Consider the following 19,119-nt stretch of genomic DNA (forward strand, 5'->3'; position numbering starts at 1 on the left):
AGGAATTGAATGAATAGCTTACTGCAGTCTCTGGTGTCTGTTAAATTCTCTTTTTTTATTTGTTTTCACAGCTGACTGCTTGTATTTTTTTCTCACCACCTCCTGTGTAGAAGAGCTGTCAGAATCTGTTGTATTTTGAGGTTCAGCATTCTTGGTGTTTGTGCAAGTTCTTTCATGGGCTCTGTGATTAATCTTTCTGAGCACCTTCCTGGAAGACGTAGCTGATCTTTTCTTTTCCAAATTCTGCACGCTGTCAATGAGATGCTGCAGTAACTCAGCAGCTTTTAAAGGAGTTTTGCTATGTACACCAGCAACCGATTCCAAAGCATGCAATACTTTCTCAGCTTTTTCAGACTTAGCCAACTTCTGCAGCACAGAAGTCTGTAATTCCTGATGTGGAGGTGAGGTAAACATTTCGTTTGATTCTATGGGCTCTCTTCCAAGCACTTCATCACCAGGTTCACTGTCAGAACTCTCACATCTCTGTAGCTCAGGATTTTTATTACCATTTCTCTTTCCAGATTTTTTCAGCTTCTTCCTTTGACTCTTCAACACTTTATCATTTGCAAGTTTCTGCTCAGTTTTTTTCTTCTGAGCTGAACACTGATGAGATTTTGAAGCGGACTGCTGGTACTTGCAAGGCTTGAGATTCTTTTTTGGAGACAGCATCTGCTCTTGCTGATGCTCAGTTAAGGGCATTGGCAAATCTTCCCTTGGCATCAGCCTTATTTTCTTTTTTTCTTCATCAGATGCTTCTGAGTCCAATCCAGACAGCATCAGCTGTTCAGCACCTGATTCACAGAACATCTTCTTTCTAAGCTTGGGAGAGCCCTTATTAAGTGCATCCTTTTTAGATTTTCCTATCAATACAAAAAAAAAAAAAAAAACAAACCCAAAACACATGGATGTTAATGCTTTTTCCCCATAAAACCCCAAAGAAATAAGTTTAGATGTAAACACAAGAGTAAATATAAAATCACGCAAACATTAAATATAACAAGAACTGACTTTTTCCTGACATTTGAAACAAAGCTCTCTTTTACTGGCAGGAAATAATATGAATTAAAGAGCAGAAATGTTACATGGTATCTGCTTCCAGTTTTCAGTGCTACCTACTAGAAAATTCTTCTCAAATAATAAAAACTGACCTCCTGTTTAAAGAGCGTATCTTAATTTCCTTTCTAGGGAGACAGGAGCAAAAGATTGTGGATACCAACCTATTTGTCAGCTGGCAGGAAAAGACAACACTGCTAAGTTAATTTTTCAGACTCCTAACAGGAGAGGCTAGGACTGGGGGTAGGGGAGAATCTGTGTGGAAAAACACAGGTCATGAGCTGAACCGGTAACTATCCATAAGAAAGGACTTGTGTTAGCTGGGAAACACAAGTTAACTGCCTCTAGCTTCTGCATGTAGCTAGGAGTTAACTTGGTGAGAAACCACTCTGCAGCTGTAACTAAGTATCTTTGCTTTCTGTGAATGACCTCATTAATCCTGACACTGCATGCGTTATTGTTTCCCATCTGTATATATATGGTCACAGTACTACCAAGGGGTTGTGTGGGCATCTTGCTGGTCAACTGCCACTGGTATCTCTTGGGGAAAACCTCAGGGTGGACATATCACCGGCCAGCCACCACCGGTAATGAGGACCTGGCAGAGACACTACCAGCAGGCCGTCCCCAGTAACATGAGTACTTCTCTATCAAACTGATGATAAATATCAACTTGCTTCTGCATGCTTTTCTCAGGACTGGTAAACCCTACACAGAAGCACTGGCACTTCTGCATTACAGAATCCACAAGCAAAAAAATACAGACTCGCTGCCTGTATGCACCCAAAGCTAACTATGCGCCTGGACATTGATTAGGACTCCACTGATCTCCCTCATCTCCTTAACTCTCACTTCCCAATAAAGCACCAGAAAGATATCTAATAATATGACATGGAAGGGCAAGTCTGAAGACAAGTTCACTTACTTACCCACACGAGTAATGCTTTGCATTTGAGATTTAACGCCCTTTCCCTCACTGTTAGCGGAGACCGGACAGGATCCCGACGTTCCTTTCAGGTTTCGCTGCACTCTGACATTCTGCATTCTCTGTTCACTATGTACTTCAGCCTGTACCTTGATGTTCCTGCATTTCTTATCTGCTGTCTTTTCCTTTTCAGTGGACTGAGGTTTCAAAGCAGTAGTTACAGAGCCATCTTTTTTTGACTTTCTGTTCTTGCGGGGTATTGAAAACCAAGACTTAAAAGACAGACCACCTGATTCATCAATTAAAAACTCACATTCACTGTCTATTTCTACACCTTGGTCTTTTACAGGAGGAGGTGATGATGGTGCTGCCACTGGGACCATACACCTAAAGAATGGAGGGACAAAGTGCTTTCATTACTTGGGAGAAAAACAAGAGTGTCAACGTTGTATATCAGCTGATTACCATAAAGCACATAAACACACTACAGGACGTTCCCAGACAAACGGTTCTAAAGTCCATCATCCTCAACCTTCCAAAACGATCACACCTTCTGTTTTTCCCTTGCTTTGGCCACAGATGTGTGTCTTACTATTTTTCAGGTGCTGAGTAGTCAACTTCCTATCAAATCACACTGATTCACACTAACTCTTTTGCCAAGTCTGCTTTGATCACTGCCGTGCTTCAGAACCATACAAGGCTTTCCTGAATCACCCCCATCTACCAATCAAAACATCTCAAAACCAATCTGAAGCACATCTCCTTAGCTGCATACAGCTCTACCAGCAGACAAATGCAAATGCATGGTTAAATACTAACAGCATTGTTAAAAGCTCCCTTCAAAAAATGTTCTAACTAGTTAATCCATTTCCTAAAATTTATTTTTCATTTTAGAAATGGCAGATGGTCTGAAAATGCCCTCCCACACCATGTGCATAGTACATGAGCTTGCTCCAGTGCAATCCAGGATTGGATTATTTTGCAAGCAGACCATTCCATGTTAAGGCTCAAAAGAAACATTTTCTCAAGTATTCCTGTCATTACAGATGCTAAGAGGACTGAAGAGACAGACAGCTTCTCTTTCCATGATGCAGAGCAATACTTTACATTCTTTGCATAAGATCATAGAATCATAGTGGTTGGAAGGGACCTCAAGAGATCATTGAGTCCAACCCCCCTGCCAAAGCAGATCCTTATTTTCCCTCACTATCTGAGATCCTTTCATATTTTCATCTTCCATACAGCTCTTTACATTTTGGTTATCAAAAATGTAAACAAGATATGAGAAGTAGCACTTAAATATGACAGTATAAGTTGAGTGCATATTAAGTAATTCTGTGGATGGACAGACGCTCTCATTTTCTCCTGCTGACAGTGTTTCACTTTTTACTAATAAACTTTTATTTGGTGGAATATGGATAAGCAGTATTGCTTCCCAGTGTAGTAGAAAGTGTCCAAACCAATAAGGTAACATGGGGTCAGCCCACGACTCTTTATCAGCATACAGCTCTACAAGGTAAACCTCATTTTAGGAGAACATGCTTTAGAACCATAGAACATTGGTGAAAATTTACATATTCAGAGCAAGGGTAAGGATGACTGCCACCACTACTTTAACAAAGTTTTTGTTATGTTTAAGGTCAGTGCTTCCAATAGGATAGTCTAGGCTTTTTCAGTGAATCCATCTGAGAAACTTTCCTGGAAAAAAGGAGTTCCAAATCATTCTGGAAGGCTTAGGCACTGCATTTCTAGGAATTAACCCTTATCACCAGAACATTTAATAAGAAACAATGATGCCCCCTTCTAAATCCAGACATGGAAATTTTTCTTCCAATCTGAAATTACGTGTTGATGAGTTCATATTCTGAACATAACTGAAATCACTGTACTCATTTATCCTTAAAGGCAAGAACAACATTCACCTCTACTTACGTTTGTACAGGACTTTTTGCTTCCTCCACAAGGAGAGGTGATCCCACAGCCCCGTGATCATCTTCAGGATCTGATAACTTGGCAGGACTTTCACACAGTACTTCAACATCCTTTAATGTTAACACCTGTGCTTTTCCTCTAGGCACAGGACCATCTGTTTTGATAGAATCAGCTACACGTCTGTTTTTTTCAGGCTCCGGGTTGAACACACACAGCTCTCCTGCCGCACATATTAAATGGGTTTAATTCTACTCAGAAGCTTATAAAATTCCAAGGAAGAGATACCTAGAAAACATTAAAAATAGAGCTACCAACCTTTGCTCCTGACTGTATTCGCTGGCGTTACAGGTAAGGAAGCAGCAGAATGACAGGATCTACTTTCCACCACGTTAGTTATCCCAGTGTTTGGCTGACATATTCAATGAAGAATGAGACAATCAAAGAAAAATGTTTCACAAAGCCATGATACATCAACAGGAATATAAATTTCTACAGAAAGCAGTATAATTTCCTTACTTTAATTCTTACAAACAGAAAACACTATTTCAACAGAACACTTCAGTTCTCTACTAAGACTTCCTAAAACTAATTATATTTCCAACAGGTAAAAGTACTGTGTACACAAACGTCAATCTGCAGCTTTGAACAGACAGACTGCTATTCCACAGGCCAGCTACATTCTTTTCATTAAAACAAATTAATTTAAAACAATTAATTCACCTACAATTATATCAGGCGGAAGTTTCACAAGAAAAAACAGATTATTCAGTATTCTAACACCAGATTGAAATAAACAAATGTCAGTATAAATGTTGCCTCTTTTAATGCTATTAACAGAATATCCTATTTTCACGAAAACTAAAGTCAAAGCATCAAAACTGGACAGAACGGGCTGCAGAAATACTAGATGGGAATCACTCTGGCGACAAATTAGCAAGTCTATCCACTCCTCAAAGCAATAAAGTTATTTTACAGATGGTAACTGTGTATCAAAAGCTGACAAGTTCCTTTTATAGGAGAATCATCTTTCAGTGTTACCCTCCCACTGATCAGCAAAAAGCTGTGTCCATACGTCTGGTACAGTGCCTGAGACCAATCCCAACGGGGTCCATGACAGTCATACCCAGCACTGATTATAAAGCAGTGCACTTCAGCATGAGAGCACAAGAAATGTAACTACCCCAAACAAGTAGAAGATGTAAGAAGATGAAAAAAAACATTAAATAAACCACTTAAGAGTCTACTTACAATTTCAGTACAACAAACTAAGGAAAAGCATCACGAGCAATTACTACAGAACATTAGTCTCTACAATAATATTTTCGACATACAGAATTTATTCATTCAAGGCTCATATAGAAATCAATCCTACATATACAGATGTGTACCAAGTGAAACTGTGCCCAGCACTATGCTGTAACAGCGTCATAACCAAACAGAATGGTGGGAGGGGATCTTAAAGCCCAGCCAGTTCCAACTTCCCTTGCCATGGGCAAGGTTGCTAGTCACTACATCAGGCTGCCCAGGGTCCCATCCAACCTGGCCTTGAATGACCACCTCTGTGGGCAGCCTGTATCAGTGTACCACCAGCCTCTGAATAAAAAAATCTTTCGTTAACACCTAATCTAGATCTCCCTTCTTTTAGTTTAAAGCCATTCTCTCTTGTCCTGTCACCATCAGATCATGTAAAAAGTTGGTCCAACTTACCCTAGGGCTCTGTGTTGAAGTCCTCTCTTGGTTTCTGGCAGGAGATGAGGAACAGGTTGCATTTGGAGAGCTTACTGTAACATCAGTATCATCACCTATAAAGAAAAAGCTGTAAGGGATACTTGGAATGACACAGGTTTTATCAAACCACTAAAGTTTGTCAAGTTCAAGTAAATCAAAATATTGTAGAAACCATCTACTTGGGAAAAATATTACCTCTGTAATGCAGCTTAGACGTAGTTTCAAGGGGCTGCAAAGGGAATACTGTTAAACTAAGAAATATATTAACAATTTTTTTTTTCAATTTCCATTTCTTTATCACTAAATATGGCACAAGAAAGAAATGATTCTCTAACCAGCAAATTAAGCACAACACCAAATAAAAGCTTACATTCAAAACAATCCTGTATGTATCTCAGCACATTTTGACCTGGCTGTATATCGATCTTCTTCCTAGGAAAAAAAAAAAACAACAGGTTTTTAAATAAAAACACTAAATACTCTCATTCCGACAAACAACTTATTATTAGTATTTCTCATTCTTATTTCCAACTTTACTGAAGAATAGATGAACCTTACTAAAATTAATCTACTGTTCCATAGTAGAAGAGAAGCAAACAAGCTTCTCTCAATATGATTTCAGGGAACAAAAAACCACGGTCATGAAACATGAATGAGGGAATGAGGAAATAACTCCCCATGGAATAAAATATAACTATTGCAAGAACCTTTAGGTAAAAGAGCTCCGGGAAGTGCATGGTGGGGATGGATTAACAGTTGATCTAGGTGAGCTGAGAGGTCTTTTTCAACCTTAATGATTAGAGAATAAAGATTCTGCCTCAACATAAGCAAATTAACAAAACAAAAAAAAATATCAATCCTGAAGTAACACTGCTTGCTTGCAAGGTGATCTAGCCTCAGCAGGCCCAGAAATGAGATCTGCAGACTGCAATCTACCCTTACAGAAGAGAAGTCATCCTTCGCTTCTCCTCCTACTGTTTACCTGCAGTTATTCCATGCTTCTACAAAAGCTCTGGAAGCAGGAACTGATTTGGGACATTAAATTTGCAAGCTAGAGAATAGCTTAGCTGTTTGGATACCACTTCAGATCCCCCCCAAGGACAAATAAAAACAGTAGAAGTAATCCAATAGCTGGCCTATATAGATCAAAACTAAAATAAGAAGAAAAACATTGCATGCTATTTTTCTCATAATTATTAAATTCCTATAAAAATAGGTATTTTGGTAGATCTGGTAAACTCATGAAATGCATGTTCAGCAACAGATTCCAATAAAAAAAAAGCTCGATATTCTCATAAATGTCTTAAAAGAAGAAAATCCAAACTCATGTTCCGCATTTACCAGTGAGGACCAAACACTGAGCTGGCACTGTGCAGCCATCATTTCTCTGCCTCCTAAAAGCCAAAGCATTGCAGATAGCTGCACCTGCACTCAGGTAGCAGTATCTTAGAATCTACATACTCCACAGTCTGCCACTGGGGAGGAAATCCTTTGCGCTTCACAGCCCAGCACAGTTTGCTTCTCCCACCGCTAAGAAATACAAGAAGTGATGTTTCCCTGACTTCATCAGTTAAGATCATTAAGGTTGGAAAGGCCCTCTAAGCCCACGTAGTCCATGCACCAACCCATCACCACCATGCCCAGTATCTGTGTCCCTACGACACACCGTTACTTTTAACATGACACTCAAGCAAAGAAATCAATGTAACTTTTCCAAAGAAACGCATCTAAGATTAAAATCATAAAGGGAATTACCCTTCTTGACCGCAGAATCTTGCTCGGTAGGATTTTTTTAAATGATCCTGTCAAGAAATAAGAATCAGCTGTTACTATGCACTCTGCTGTCAAACAGAGACCAGCATCCCGGTTCCCGTGTAAATAAGGAACTCCCGCTTCACCTGAAACCACTACCAGAAAGTCTTACAAGGCCGCAAGAGAACGTGTCCAGCACTCCCAGACACACGGCAGCTCCCCGCGCACGGAAGGCTTCAGCGCCGTGCCCCGCCGCAGGCAGCCGGCCCGCCTCCTGACAGCGGCCCAGCCCCGACAGAAGGCCTCGCCGCCCCCCCCTCCATCGCGCCAGGTGCCGCCGCCGCACGGGCCGGGCTCCCCTCGCCCTCTCACCAAGCGCTCCGCCATAATGGGTCGCCGCTGCCGGAACGCGCCCGGCGCCCAGCCGCCCCCGGCCTCTCCCTCAGTGCCGCCGCTTTCAAACCTCGGCAGCCCCGCCGCGCCGCCCCCATTGGCTGGCGTCCGCCGCGCCGCCCCCATTGGCTGGTGTCCGCCGCCCCGCCCCCTCCGCCTAGCTCCATTGGCCGGCGGCCGCCTCGCGCCAATCGGGCCTGTTGCTTCGAGCGCGCGCGGCTCCTATCTCCAGAGGACCGTTGTTGCGCATGCGCAGAAGTTGGAGCGTACGCTGTCGCTCCGTCCTCCGCGCTTTTCCGTTCCCTGTGGGGCGGCAGTAGGGTAGAGCACAGCATTTTCCTCTCGGACCGGGAGAACTCAAACGCGCAGATGCCCTTTTCTTTGTCAGTTCTGCATCGTTCGATAGTGAATTCACATTCTGCCATTTAAACGAAAACAAAAGTACAGCAATGCGCCCTCTGACATCTAGCCAGCACCTGAGAACACGGAGCTGCCCCAGCTGACGCGCGGCAATTAACTCCGCCTACAGCAAAATCCGTTCTGTCTAAGGAAGGTTGTTTTTCCTAGCTAGCAGCACACCTGAAGCCTCCCAGCGTCCCACAAGCTGTGAGGAGGTGCACCATACCCACTAGGGTTGAGAACAAGAACAGGCTGATGTGATAATTAAAAACCAAAGTGGATTTTTTGTAAATCATTTTTTTAAACCAAACGTGGGACCTGACCTACTCAGCAACAACGCCTTTTGGCTTTGTTCTGAGCAGCAGCAAGCCGGGAAATGACAAGTGCAGTCATCCCCCGTCCTAAATACTATAGGGAAGGGTCAGAAACATTGAAACATAAAGGTTCTGGGAAACTGATGGAAATGTCACCCTTTAGTTCTGCAAAACAGACACTTAGCTCCTGAACCACTGCTTTCACTTTCCTGGGCAGCCATACAGCACTGTAAGCATGTTCATTTCCAGTCTTACACTGCTGCCATCCCGTATCCTGATAGAGATTCCAACTCTGATAGCGTCAGCGTTAAAACACGCATGGGCTGGTGTGCCACCACCTGCAGGTGACACCGCACACAGAAATGACAGTCTCGTGCGATAACATCTGAATGCTTACCTCTGAGCAACCACGAAACACACAGCCGAGAAAACATCCTTTCAATCCACTCGGTCTGGTTCCCCCCGAGGGGATTACGCGCTGAGCAGAACACGTGCCGACCTGAAAGCAACGCACTGAGACTTCCTCTTTGAGGTGCTGCTTCCCCCCCCTTACCCTCACCAGGATGAGCTCTCTGGCTGAGGTTGACACAGAGCAAACAACAGGAGTGGGAGGGGTGTTAATAATAAAGCAAACAACAGCAAACCAAGAAGCAAAGAGCAGAACTGCTATCCAGGAGCTGCGGAGGAGCAGCATGGAGCAGCCTGCTGAAGCCCCTCAGGCAGCACCACGGCGAATCTCCCAGGAGAGACAGAGGCTCACGGGTCTGCCCTTGTACTTCCAAGGTTACCTGGCGGTCCGGCGCTCGCGGGGCCAGGTAAGCTGCACCGCCCCACAAAGCTGGCGTTTTGGGTGTTTCCTCAGGAAATTACTGCTAGCTACTAATCCTCCGCTGATGGTGGTGGTGGGAAATGCTTCTCAGTGCTGGCCGATGGAAATAGTTGTGCTGAAATGACGGTATCTAGATTAATTTGCACTTCCATCTTATTTCTGTTCACATTACTTGAGGTGAAAAGAAGTAAAATAAGTTATACAAGACAACAATCAATATCCTCCAGGATCTCATTATAATTTACTTACTGAAATATAGATTCATTTTGACTGATTTCATAGCTACCACCACAGCACAAAGATAAAGCAGTACTTCAATAGCAAGGCAGTTTGGATGGTTATATTGCTTCAATGTACAATCTGTTTTCTAGAGATTATCCATCCTGGTATCATCAGCAACGCACCACCATGATATGTATTAACTGTGCTGTGCCCCTTTTTTCTTGTTGCAGTGAGCTCATGATTCCACATAGGTGGATTAGCTTCAAAACATAATGGAGACTTTTTGAGCCAGGATAATTATTTACAGCTCAAACTGATAAATGCCCACATGCTTTTAATCAGTGCTACCATGTTCGGAGCACATACTTAAACTGATTATCAAGTGCTAAAAAAGGACAATGTCAATCCCAACGTTTACGGACCATACATACACTCACACCTCCATGGAAGCAGGTGCACAAAGTAGAGAAGATGAGTTATACATTGCAAAAAAAAGGAGATATAATCAAGAAACTGAAATAACACTGTGACTCACAAATACAGGAACAAGCTAGTAGCAGAGAAAACAAACTCCAAGGAACAAAAAGCAGACAATTGATTAGCTGTTCATTTTTCTGCATCTCTAAAAATCATTCAATGCCTTGTCTTAGTGTAGCATGAAAATACCCTCATGTTTAAATGAAGCTCCTTGTTACAGTCCTTTATTTATATCCTTCTGTGTAAAACCTCACTGTTCCCTGAAAAATCCCTCCTTTTGAAATATGGTTAAATGCCATAACAAAACAGCAAAAAGTAACATGGCACAGCAATAATACAGACCAGTCTGAGGAGACTCATGTGAGAAGGCATATTGTCATTTATGAGAAACCAGACACTCAAGGAAAAAAAAAGCATGAATGGCTGTGAAACAATCAGAAATGTCCCCAGGCAACCGCTACTCCATAGAGCACAAAGCCTAGTTTATAAGGTGCAAACCAAAGGCTTGCCATGACATCCAGCCCCAGCACGCAGCAAGCATTCACTGAACTTGCTTAGAATGGATGATTTAATGAGGACATTTACACCTTAGCAGCACATTGCAGTGCTCAAAGGTTGGGGTCCAGCGGCTGAGTGCTGTAGAGAATCTTACACTACAGTTTGACAGAAACCACCAGAAAGACTAGTTAGGGGCTTGCAGAACAGGGGCAAGGATCTCTTCAGGACGCTCCAGGGAACACTTGTTCACTGTAATTCATGTGACATAGCAGAATTCACAAGTTTGTTCTTTCTCAGTTTTGTGAATATCTCTAACTTTGTGCCAAAGAAAATTCCCAAACATTCCCCAAATAAATATAAACATGCAACAAGCAAGGAAACTGAACACTAGAGCAGCATTCAGAACTACGTTACGTTTTCATGTTTCCAGTCCAGTAAGAGCTACACTTCCTGGGGTATCAGTCACAAGAAAAAGGAGAAAAATGCAGAAACCTTTCCCCTTACTTGAGCGTGAACATTTTAGGAAACCATAGGAAGAGTGATGCAGTTATATTTACCTTGTCACTATGTTGATTTATGAATGCTACTGCACGTAATTCAGAGACAAAGCATGTGAAATATCACTTCATATACAAGAAGCATAGTTAGTAGGTCAGACTACTACCATGCTCTGTGATCTTGCCCCCCATCTTGGCTTTACTTGTCCAGCAAGTAAACTAGTGAGATCAAAATTATGTGCAAACAAAACATTTTGAGTAAATATATTTTTCTTCCATTACTTACCTCCTTTAAATTAATATTGAAAATACATTTATTACAATGATTCTAGTTCAGTGCCAGACTAGGATACTAGACAACAAAGCATAGAACATATATATCTTTCTACCTTGCAAAAAAATAAACTTTTTTTTCATAAGCTGCGTAGAAAACAATAACCACTTGTTCTTTAATGATCTTTAAAACATAATGATCTTTAAAAAATATAAAAGTACACAGTGACATCTCTTCATAGTAGTGCTTTCAGCACTTTATGGAAATGAAAAAGATTGTCATGACAAATTGACACTTCCTCCTCTGTAACAGGAATTTAGAGTGTTTTGGACAGAACTGAGAGGAACTATGCTCTTCTTTTACAATGATAAGAAGGCACCAACAGTGAGTAGCATGCTGTCTTTGTAACAATGCTATCTTTGTAACGTCAGATTGGATGATCTGCTTCAGTTATTTTCATTAATCAGTCCTCATGTGCCCTAGACACCTCTCTGCATCCCTTTTCTCTCTCACCCCACAGTTTAGTACTCAACATAGCAACAGGAAGGCTGATATTAAAAAAATAAAAAAAAATTTAAAAAACCCAGACTGAAGCAATAGCATTAATCTGTTTGATCAAAGCAAATATATATTTTTTACCTGAGCTAAAAACGTTGTTCCATAATATTACTGCTCACACTCTTTCCTCAACTGTGTGCAAGACTAAAAACTGTATCTTGCTGTGTATTATGACCTTCCTCTGTACAAAAGAGAAAAATATTCATGGTATAATCATCAGAGTATCATGGCTGTGGGTTTGGGGAGGTCTCTTAATGCATAATTAAGAAAGAGAAAAATCCAGAAAGTATGTTGTGGGTAATAAGAATTTCTGTAAGCAGAAACAAGGGACTGAGCTTTAAAACATCCCCCAGTGAAATTTAACCCAGCATCTGCCATAAAGTTTCCCAGTATTGTCTTCTAAACAAATGTATTAGAAAAACAGCTATTTCTTGGTGAAATTTTCAACTTGTGCTATCCCTTTTCTTTCTCTTCTTAGTACTCACAAAAACTAGATATATCAGCTCTGACCTCAGTAACCAATATTTATCCAAATGAAAACGATTCTGCACAGTTCATCCTGATGTTGTTGAATGAAGAACTGGAAGTGAAGGTAAAAAGAGAAAACCTATTATTTGTAACCCCTTGGTGCTCTACTTCATCATCTGTAGATATTCAGAGCTCCATTTCAATGTGGGATGGAGTTTCCTTCTTGACAGCCTGCAGCCAAGCACAAAAAGGCAAGCAAGGAAGGAGGCAACGCTAAGGATCCCAACACCAGGGAAAGCCCCCCTTGAGCCATGAGACAGTTTCCTCTGAAGGATCTGGGAACCTAAAATTGAGCAAAGAATTGATCAAGAAAATACACAAGAAAAAAAACAAACACAGGAAGTACCCTGCTGACAGACTCAGGTCACACGTAACATCAAGAAGGGCAATAATATGTCTGAACAGTGACTTGCCCCCATTCAAAAGCTGTAGAGACTGTAGATCTCAGCGACTACCTGCAAGGTTTTATAACTGAGACTCACCTATCTCCTCAGCTTGGCCTTCCTATAGGATTGACACAACCCACTCCATTTACTCCAATAGAGCCCATGAGTTTTCACCTTCCCACCTCCAACCTTTCTTAATAATTGAACGTGGAGTACTGGAAGTGCAGAGGGTGTGATGTAGTTTGGCAGGAGGCTCATTTTGAGGCAAGGCACTTCTTAATGTGTGAAAGTTATCTGAACTTTTATATATATATAGAGAGAGAGCGAGCTGTGGTTATTCTTACTTTCTGTTTTCTTAGGCTGATGACTGTGAATACGGGAAGGAATGGAAGGGTTTTATTCTCACTGTAACAAAGGTAGGAAACAGTTTTTTATCCCACTCAATACTGAAAGCATTTATGAGGCCTTTTTTGTCTTCATGTGTGCAACAAGTTGGCTTAAAACCTTGCTTCTAATGTGCTTGCACACACTAAGGGTGCCCACCCCTCCCTGCAAAGACAGCAGAATTCAGGCTGGTTTCACCCCAGCTCATCTGCTGCAGTAACCAATCAAACAGCTCCCAGTCCACTATTGGCTGTCCAAGGAGAAAAATCTGCACAAGTCCACCTGCTGATACCTGTGAAAAAATGAGCCTGCTCCGAGGGAAACAACTTCTATAAACACTGAACAAGGGATAAAGAAACGATAAAGAAACAAACCTGATGTTTCTGATGAAATGACTGAACTGCATACCTGACAGAACCCACTGAGCCCAACCTTATACTGTACCAGGAGAAAAACCCAAGAGTCTTCATTTCCCATCAGCATCAATAATTACTGTGAAATAACTGTATTACAATCATTTCATGTAAACCCATTCTTAAATGTTATATGCACTTTGAAAATAGCAAGATATTCTTTAATAATATTCAGGAGACAAGAAGTTTGTTCACAGGTGAGTTTACATTAGAGTAGCTGAATCACTTAAAAAGCTGAGGTTAGCTGGAACAGGTTAAGTTTTGCAGTGTAGCAACTGCAAAATATAATTGTTCCCACTTTTGTTAGTGCACATCTCTGGTAAATGAAGGTACTGATGTGTATCCCACTATTCTACCCTGCTATTCTACCAAAACCAGATGTGCACCATCTTCTTCAGAACACAAGATACATAAACCTTCCCGATCACCATATCTGCTTTAACCAAGCAGGTGGGACAGACTACTACATAGCAGTTGCACTCTGGAGATTGCTGTTTGCATGCAAAACAGTTGCTCATATTTGTCCAGACTTCAATTTACAACTGTGCTGTTCATTTTCAGTTGTCAGTTCCACCTGATGAGTCTTTATCACCTGGACAACTTACAAGAATACATGAAGTGCTAGATAAAGAAAAGAAAAGAAGGATTATGCTTGATGACTGTTCCAGCACATCCCAGAATAAAGAAAGCCTTTCCAGCGAGGACTACAGCAGTGTAGTAACTGCTATGCCAGCGTAAGTTCTGACTGAAACATGCAAGCCTCAGCCCATCTACAGAGCCTTCCTTTCTTTTTTTGAAAGTATTGTTTCCATAAAGAGGTTCAAACTTCAAGTGTTGTACAAAAGTTTAAAATAGTCAGTGAACAAAATTTACCTTAAGGCCTTTACGGAAATTTGATAACACACATTAGTTGTACAGCTTTTCTGCAATGTCTTCTGTATTGAAAAGGCTGTGTGCAGCACATTGCTACCACGCTTGATAAACCTTTCAGAAAGCCACAGGTTGGACTGCTGTATCTGCCGTTCTGAGGACATGCTGATTACCACTCAGAAATTCAAGGTAGATCTAGGTTGGTAGTCTCACAGAGAAGGTCCAGAAAGCATCACAGTGAAGTAAAGTGCCACTTTCTCTTTGAGAAGAGTGAAGCGCTGCTGTCCTGTAATAACATTAATCAGCAAGAATCTTCCAGATGCCATGCCCTGTGGCAGCCAGAGCTAATTACCCTGAATAAGCCTGACCTATTAGCATTTCTTTGCACAGCTGCCAGTGTAACCTGCATCCACGCTGTTTCTCCTCTCCCTTCTATGCAGGTGCTTCTATGCGGTATCTCGGAAAGAAGCAATGGAGATGTTAGAAAATAACCCTTTGTGTGGGAATTTGATCCTGCGTCCTGGCAGCGACAGCAAGAACTATGCCATCACTGTCCGACATGTGCTAGAGTAGGCTGTTACCCCATTCTTAACTAGCATGCACTGTACTGAAAGCTGAATTTCTATCACCCAATCAATATGTGTGAAGCATATGCCTCACCTTCAGACTACTTCGAGCAAAGTTAAGTGGGTGAGCAGGGATGAGCCTGAGACCAGTCTGTTAACCCTCTCCTCCAAAGTCTGTTTGATTAAACAAAGCAGCACTAAAGAGCAGACAACAAAAGTCAATTTCCTTAGGCAAATACTCTTCCCATCTGCTGCCTACCCTTAAAATGCTGCTCAATTTAAGAAATCTTCATGGACAATAAAAACGAACAGGCCATATCAGTTTCTAAAACAAGCAAAGAAAAACGAAAGAGACAAATATTTTCAAACAGTATCTTGAACTACAACAACCTTCTTTTAACTGGATTGTCACATTTTAGCTTTGCAGAGCATCAGAACAAGTCTCTTGAAACATCAAGAATGAAATATGCAATTCCCAGTGTTCTCAGTTTCCTCTCCTAGGAGAGGAAAAGCCTCACCCTGCTACACACACTTCAGTGGGCTCTGTGGATATTGCAAACCTCACTTCCACCACTCCTGCAGAGAAATTCAGTGACAACAATGGTACATCATAAGGTATTTCACTTCCAGCAGCCTGTTTACTTACATTTCATTTCCTTTCAGTGCTCCATGCATAAAGCACTACAGAGTGACATCCAGAGAAAGAAGTTACGTTATTGAATTGGAAAAACAGGTAAATGAGCCATTTCTTTGCTTAAGATTCTTAAGCAGGTGTAAAAATTGCTACTTCGCAGAAAATTTGAGCAGCTATAGTCAGTTCCTAACCATAACTTGTGAGAAAGTGAAGTATGTAGATATTTTGCCTCTTGTTAGTCTAACTAACCTAATTCTTGAAAACAAGTTTAAGAAACAGGATTGTAGGAAAAAAATTAATAAAGCATCCACAATATGCCTCTTTTACCAAAAATAAAATCGAACCACCACCACCCATGAAACACCCAGGATTCATGTTTTCTCAGCTCTTCAGTATGAAGTCTAAGAACTGAGCTCCCGTGGCAGCTAGAGGAAGTTCAAAATGCAAGGATCCAGAAAGCATCACAGTGACTCAAAGTGCCACTTTCTCTCTGAGAATGGCAAAGCACTGTGGTCCTGTAATGGGTCTTTACCTTTCTGGAAGATGAAAGTAACTTAGTTGAGGTGCAGTCAAGGGTGCCTAGATCCTATTTTGTGCTTTATGAAAGCAGTTTTTTTCCTCCCATCATTTTGAGACTTTCTGTTTACCAGTGTACTCAGAAACATCCTAATGTTTTGAAAAAGAACCTGCAATTAAACTACCTGCTGAAAGACCATCAGCAATCATCAAAGAGCACAAGGGCACACAGAGCTCTTGGAGTTTGGTTACTCATTTGATGGAAAGGGTTGAACGTTCAAGGCTAAAGTTGTTACCGCTGGTTGTGGAGAGCTGTCCTAGACCTCATGACATCTAAATGCTAGGTGCATATACAGTGTTAGTTTGAAAAACATTGCTAGGCACCTCAGCATGTTTTCAAGACTGCATTCACAGTAATATATGCTGTATGTTTTGTTTGGTGGTGTTTATTTTGTTGTTATTTGTCAAACAGGTTATAGTTAAAAGCCTTCAGGATGTCATCAGTTACTTTGTGATCCAAACCCATGGGAACCTGAAACCTTTCATCATGCAGACATGCAATGAGGCACTGCAAATGGACAAGAGTCTGAAAGCAGAACAGAGGAAAAGTCCTGATGAAAGGCAGAGCCGCAAAAAGGAGACAGCGTCCATCCTCAGGGAAACTGGGGATCCAGTCTTCCAAACAAGTACCTGAAGTGGTCAGCAGTAGGACCCAAATTTAGTATTGTAAGCCTCTAAGGCGTGCCATGTGATGTATCTGATTTTTGCCATGCAAGGTGGTTCACTTTCTAACAAGACAGTTCTGCTGATGTGATTACCACTGCTGTAACCCATGACATTTTCAATACTGAACCCAAATAAGCATTTCACACAATGGATAAACACCTGCTCTAGCTATTTCATCAAAAGGCACATTTCGTAAAATAAACCTTCTGAAGGTATCTGGTCAAAATTAATCACCCTTTTGATGGAATTGAGATCACTGTCCTGTAATGCAGCAAAGCCTGGCTTCTGTAATTACAGAAGAGGGTAATTAACAGGGATGGACAGACCTTTCAACAGAGGCAGAATTCAGCCTGTTGCATTTGGTTGAAATACAGTTCCTTTCTTCAAACTACTTCCACTACACAGCCAAAACATTTCTAAAGACAGAAGGAAAGACTGCAAATACCAGTTTACCCAAGGCCCTTGCTTCTGTTTGATACAACTCAGATTTATATACAAACTCTGCCTAGCTCAAATCTGTATTATTTCAGGATGTGAAATTGTGACGTGGTGTCAACTGCTGCCTCTGCATTTGCTAGAACTGCTGCACGTTCACAAATTCACCACACGTATTAGGAAAAGAGAGAATGAAAATGTGCTCTTACTCCCTGAGTTGGTAAACAAAATCCCAAATCGATTGGAAGTACCAGTCCACATTTATAAAAGCAGTCTTGTTAACAGGAACGAGTTTTCCCACACAGAATGCTCACTACTCCAAGAATCAGAGACAGCTGGGAGCTAAATGTCTAGTTTTAGATGTGTAAACATTCCTGTAACTATTAAGAGTAACCATTAAGAAATTATGGGAAAACTAATGTAAAAAGGCATTTGGATGAGAAAAATCTTTAATGCTGATATAAAATTTAATCTCTGTAAATCAACCAGCTTGCAAAGAATAAGACTTTGAAGGACTGCTCAAAGTACTCGAGCACAAAGGGACTTACTTCCTCCTTGTTACAGGGAGATGCCCAGTTCCAGCTGTTGTGTAAGAATATAGCCTCAGTGCCACACTCACAAAAGCCTTCAATACAAAGACAAAAAATACACAGACAAAAAGCAGTGTTCAGATCCACGTGGTGTACCTGGCAGTGCTGACAACACTGCAGATCTGGAAGAACAACTCCCCCCAGCACACCTCGCCTCTGCCCAGTCTGAGTGAGCCCACTGAACACTTGCTGGAAGTGCTGGCAGAAAGCAGTACTTGATTGAGAAATGGGCTGCATCGAACACAAATGCTCACTAAATCAGCTCACTTCACACAAGTGAATACCTTTACATCACAGCTATCAGCTCTTCATTTTAAAACACGAAAAACCATTTTAACAGCCTCTTGAAATGCACACTTTTCCTACATGAAGTCCCCTTATGTAATTTTTTGTTAATACGCTACTGGAGTTAGCTTACATTTCAAAGATGTTAAAGGTCTGCTAGAAGCATCTGGAGATGCTCTGCATTTTCAGTTTTTCTATCTCAAACTGAGAAGAACGGATAGAACGGATGCTTATCCTACATATACTCAGTAAAAGCAGTATCTGTCAGTCCTGTCTCCAGCCTACACCTGGAAATTTTAGCATGAGTCCCACAAAGGTCTCTGCATTGTCATCAGCAGGAGTCATTCTGTTACCTATGTGTGAGAACCTTCAGGTGGCCTTCAAGCAAAGTAGTGACACTAGTACTGTTTTGCTTTGCTGTGTACCTCAGAAGGAGGAGCATGTTAAACATCACACCACTGCAACAGTGTACATACTCAAATTCATTTTTTTCCCCAGCTTACAATTGTGAGACGTGACAGCGCTTTTGCTTTAACCTAAACATTTAAGTAAGCGATCCTTAGTAATAATTAGCAATTTTAATTTAGGCTCTAACATTGCCACAGACAAACGTATTTCAGTTGTTATTTGAAAGTGGAAATTTACTGTCTGCTTATGCCTTCTCTGCCTCCATATGTAGTGATCTTTTGTCCTGTTTCAAAAAAAATCTAAGCTTTCTTATTTAAATAGGCTAGATTAAAAAGCAATATTATTAATCTACAAGATTTATATATATAATATAAACTCTACTGATTGTAAAACTATATGTACCTTCACAAACGTGTTCCACATGTAAGACTAAATCCCAAATACTGCAATAATTGTGCTGATTCCAAATATTCAGTTCCATATATCTTGTTCCAGTGACCAGCCTAATAGCTGCTGTTCCTGGCTAC

General features: G+C 41.2%; 2 protein-coding genes across 16 annotated transcripts in view; one reads left to right on the forward strand and one right to left on the reverse strand.

The window, feature by feature from the left end:
- The window catches only part of CENPC (centromere protein C), a 29,757-nt gene extending 21,951 nt beyond the window's left edge, over positions 1 to 7,806 (reverse strand). For all 15 annotated transcript variants that reach the window (XR_010622235.1, XR_010622234.1, XM_065736768.1 and 12 more), the window contains exons 1-8: positions 7,763 to 7,806; positions 7,394 to 7,440; positions 6,009 to 6,070; positions 5,618 to 5,712; positions 4,226 to 4,319; positions 3,911 to 4,130; positions 1,983 to 2,365; positions 23 to 860 (exon numbers count right to left, since the gene is read on the reverse strand). Coding sequence is in view for 13 of the 15 variants with exons in the window: in XM_065736768.1 (XP_065592840.1) it covers positions 23 to 860; positions 1,983 to 2,365; positions 3,911 to 4,130; positions 4,226 to 4,319; positions 5,618 to 5,712; positions 6,009 to 6,070; positions 7,394 to 7,440; positions 7,763 to 7,777 (1,754 nt within the window). In the remaining 2 variants the exon portion in view is untranslated. The remainder of the gene's footprint in view (positions 1 to 22; positions 861 to 1,982; positions 2,366 to 3,910; positions 4,131 to 4,225; positions 4,320 to 5,617; positions 5,713 to 6,008; positions 6,071 to 7,393; positions 7,441 to 7,762) is intronic.
- A 1,241-nt stretch (positions 7,807 to 9,047) lies between these two features.
- On the forward strand, positions 9,048 to 18,568 carry STAP1 (signal transducing adaptor family member 1). Its single transcript, XM_065736759.1, has 8 exons — positions 9,048 to 9,311; positions 11,606 to 11,677; positions 12,330 to 12,443; positions 13,125 to 13,181; positions 14,124 to 14,296; positions 14,873 to 15,001; positions 15,662 to 15,731; positions 16,621 to 18,568. The coding sequence occupies exons 1-8, from the start codon at positions 9,060 to 9,062 to the stop codon at positions 16,840 to 16,842; spliced, it is 1,089 nt and encodes a 362-aa protein (XP_065592831.1). The 5' UTR covers positions 9,048 to 9,059; the 3' UTR covers positions 16,843 to 18,568.
- Positions 18,569 to 19,119: the final 551 nt, after the last annotated feature.

The sequence above is a fragment of the Cyrtonyx montezumae genome, unplaced genomic scaffold (assembly GCF_038088225.1).
Source record: "Cyrtonyx montezumae isolate F1298 unplaced genomic scaffold, pur_monq_1.0 scaffold_2, whole genome shotgun sequence".
NCBI classification, from domain to species: Eukaryota; Metazoa; Chordata; class Aves; order Galliformes; family Odontophoridae; genus Cyrtonyx; species Cyrtonyx montezumae.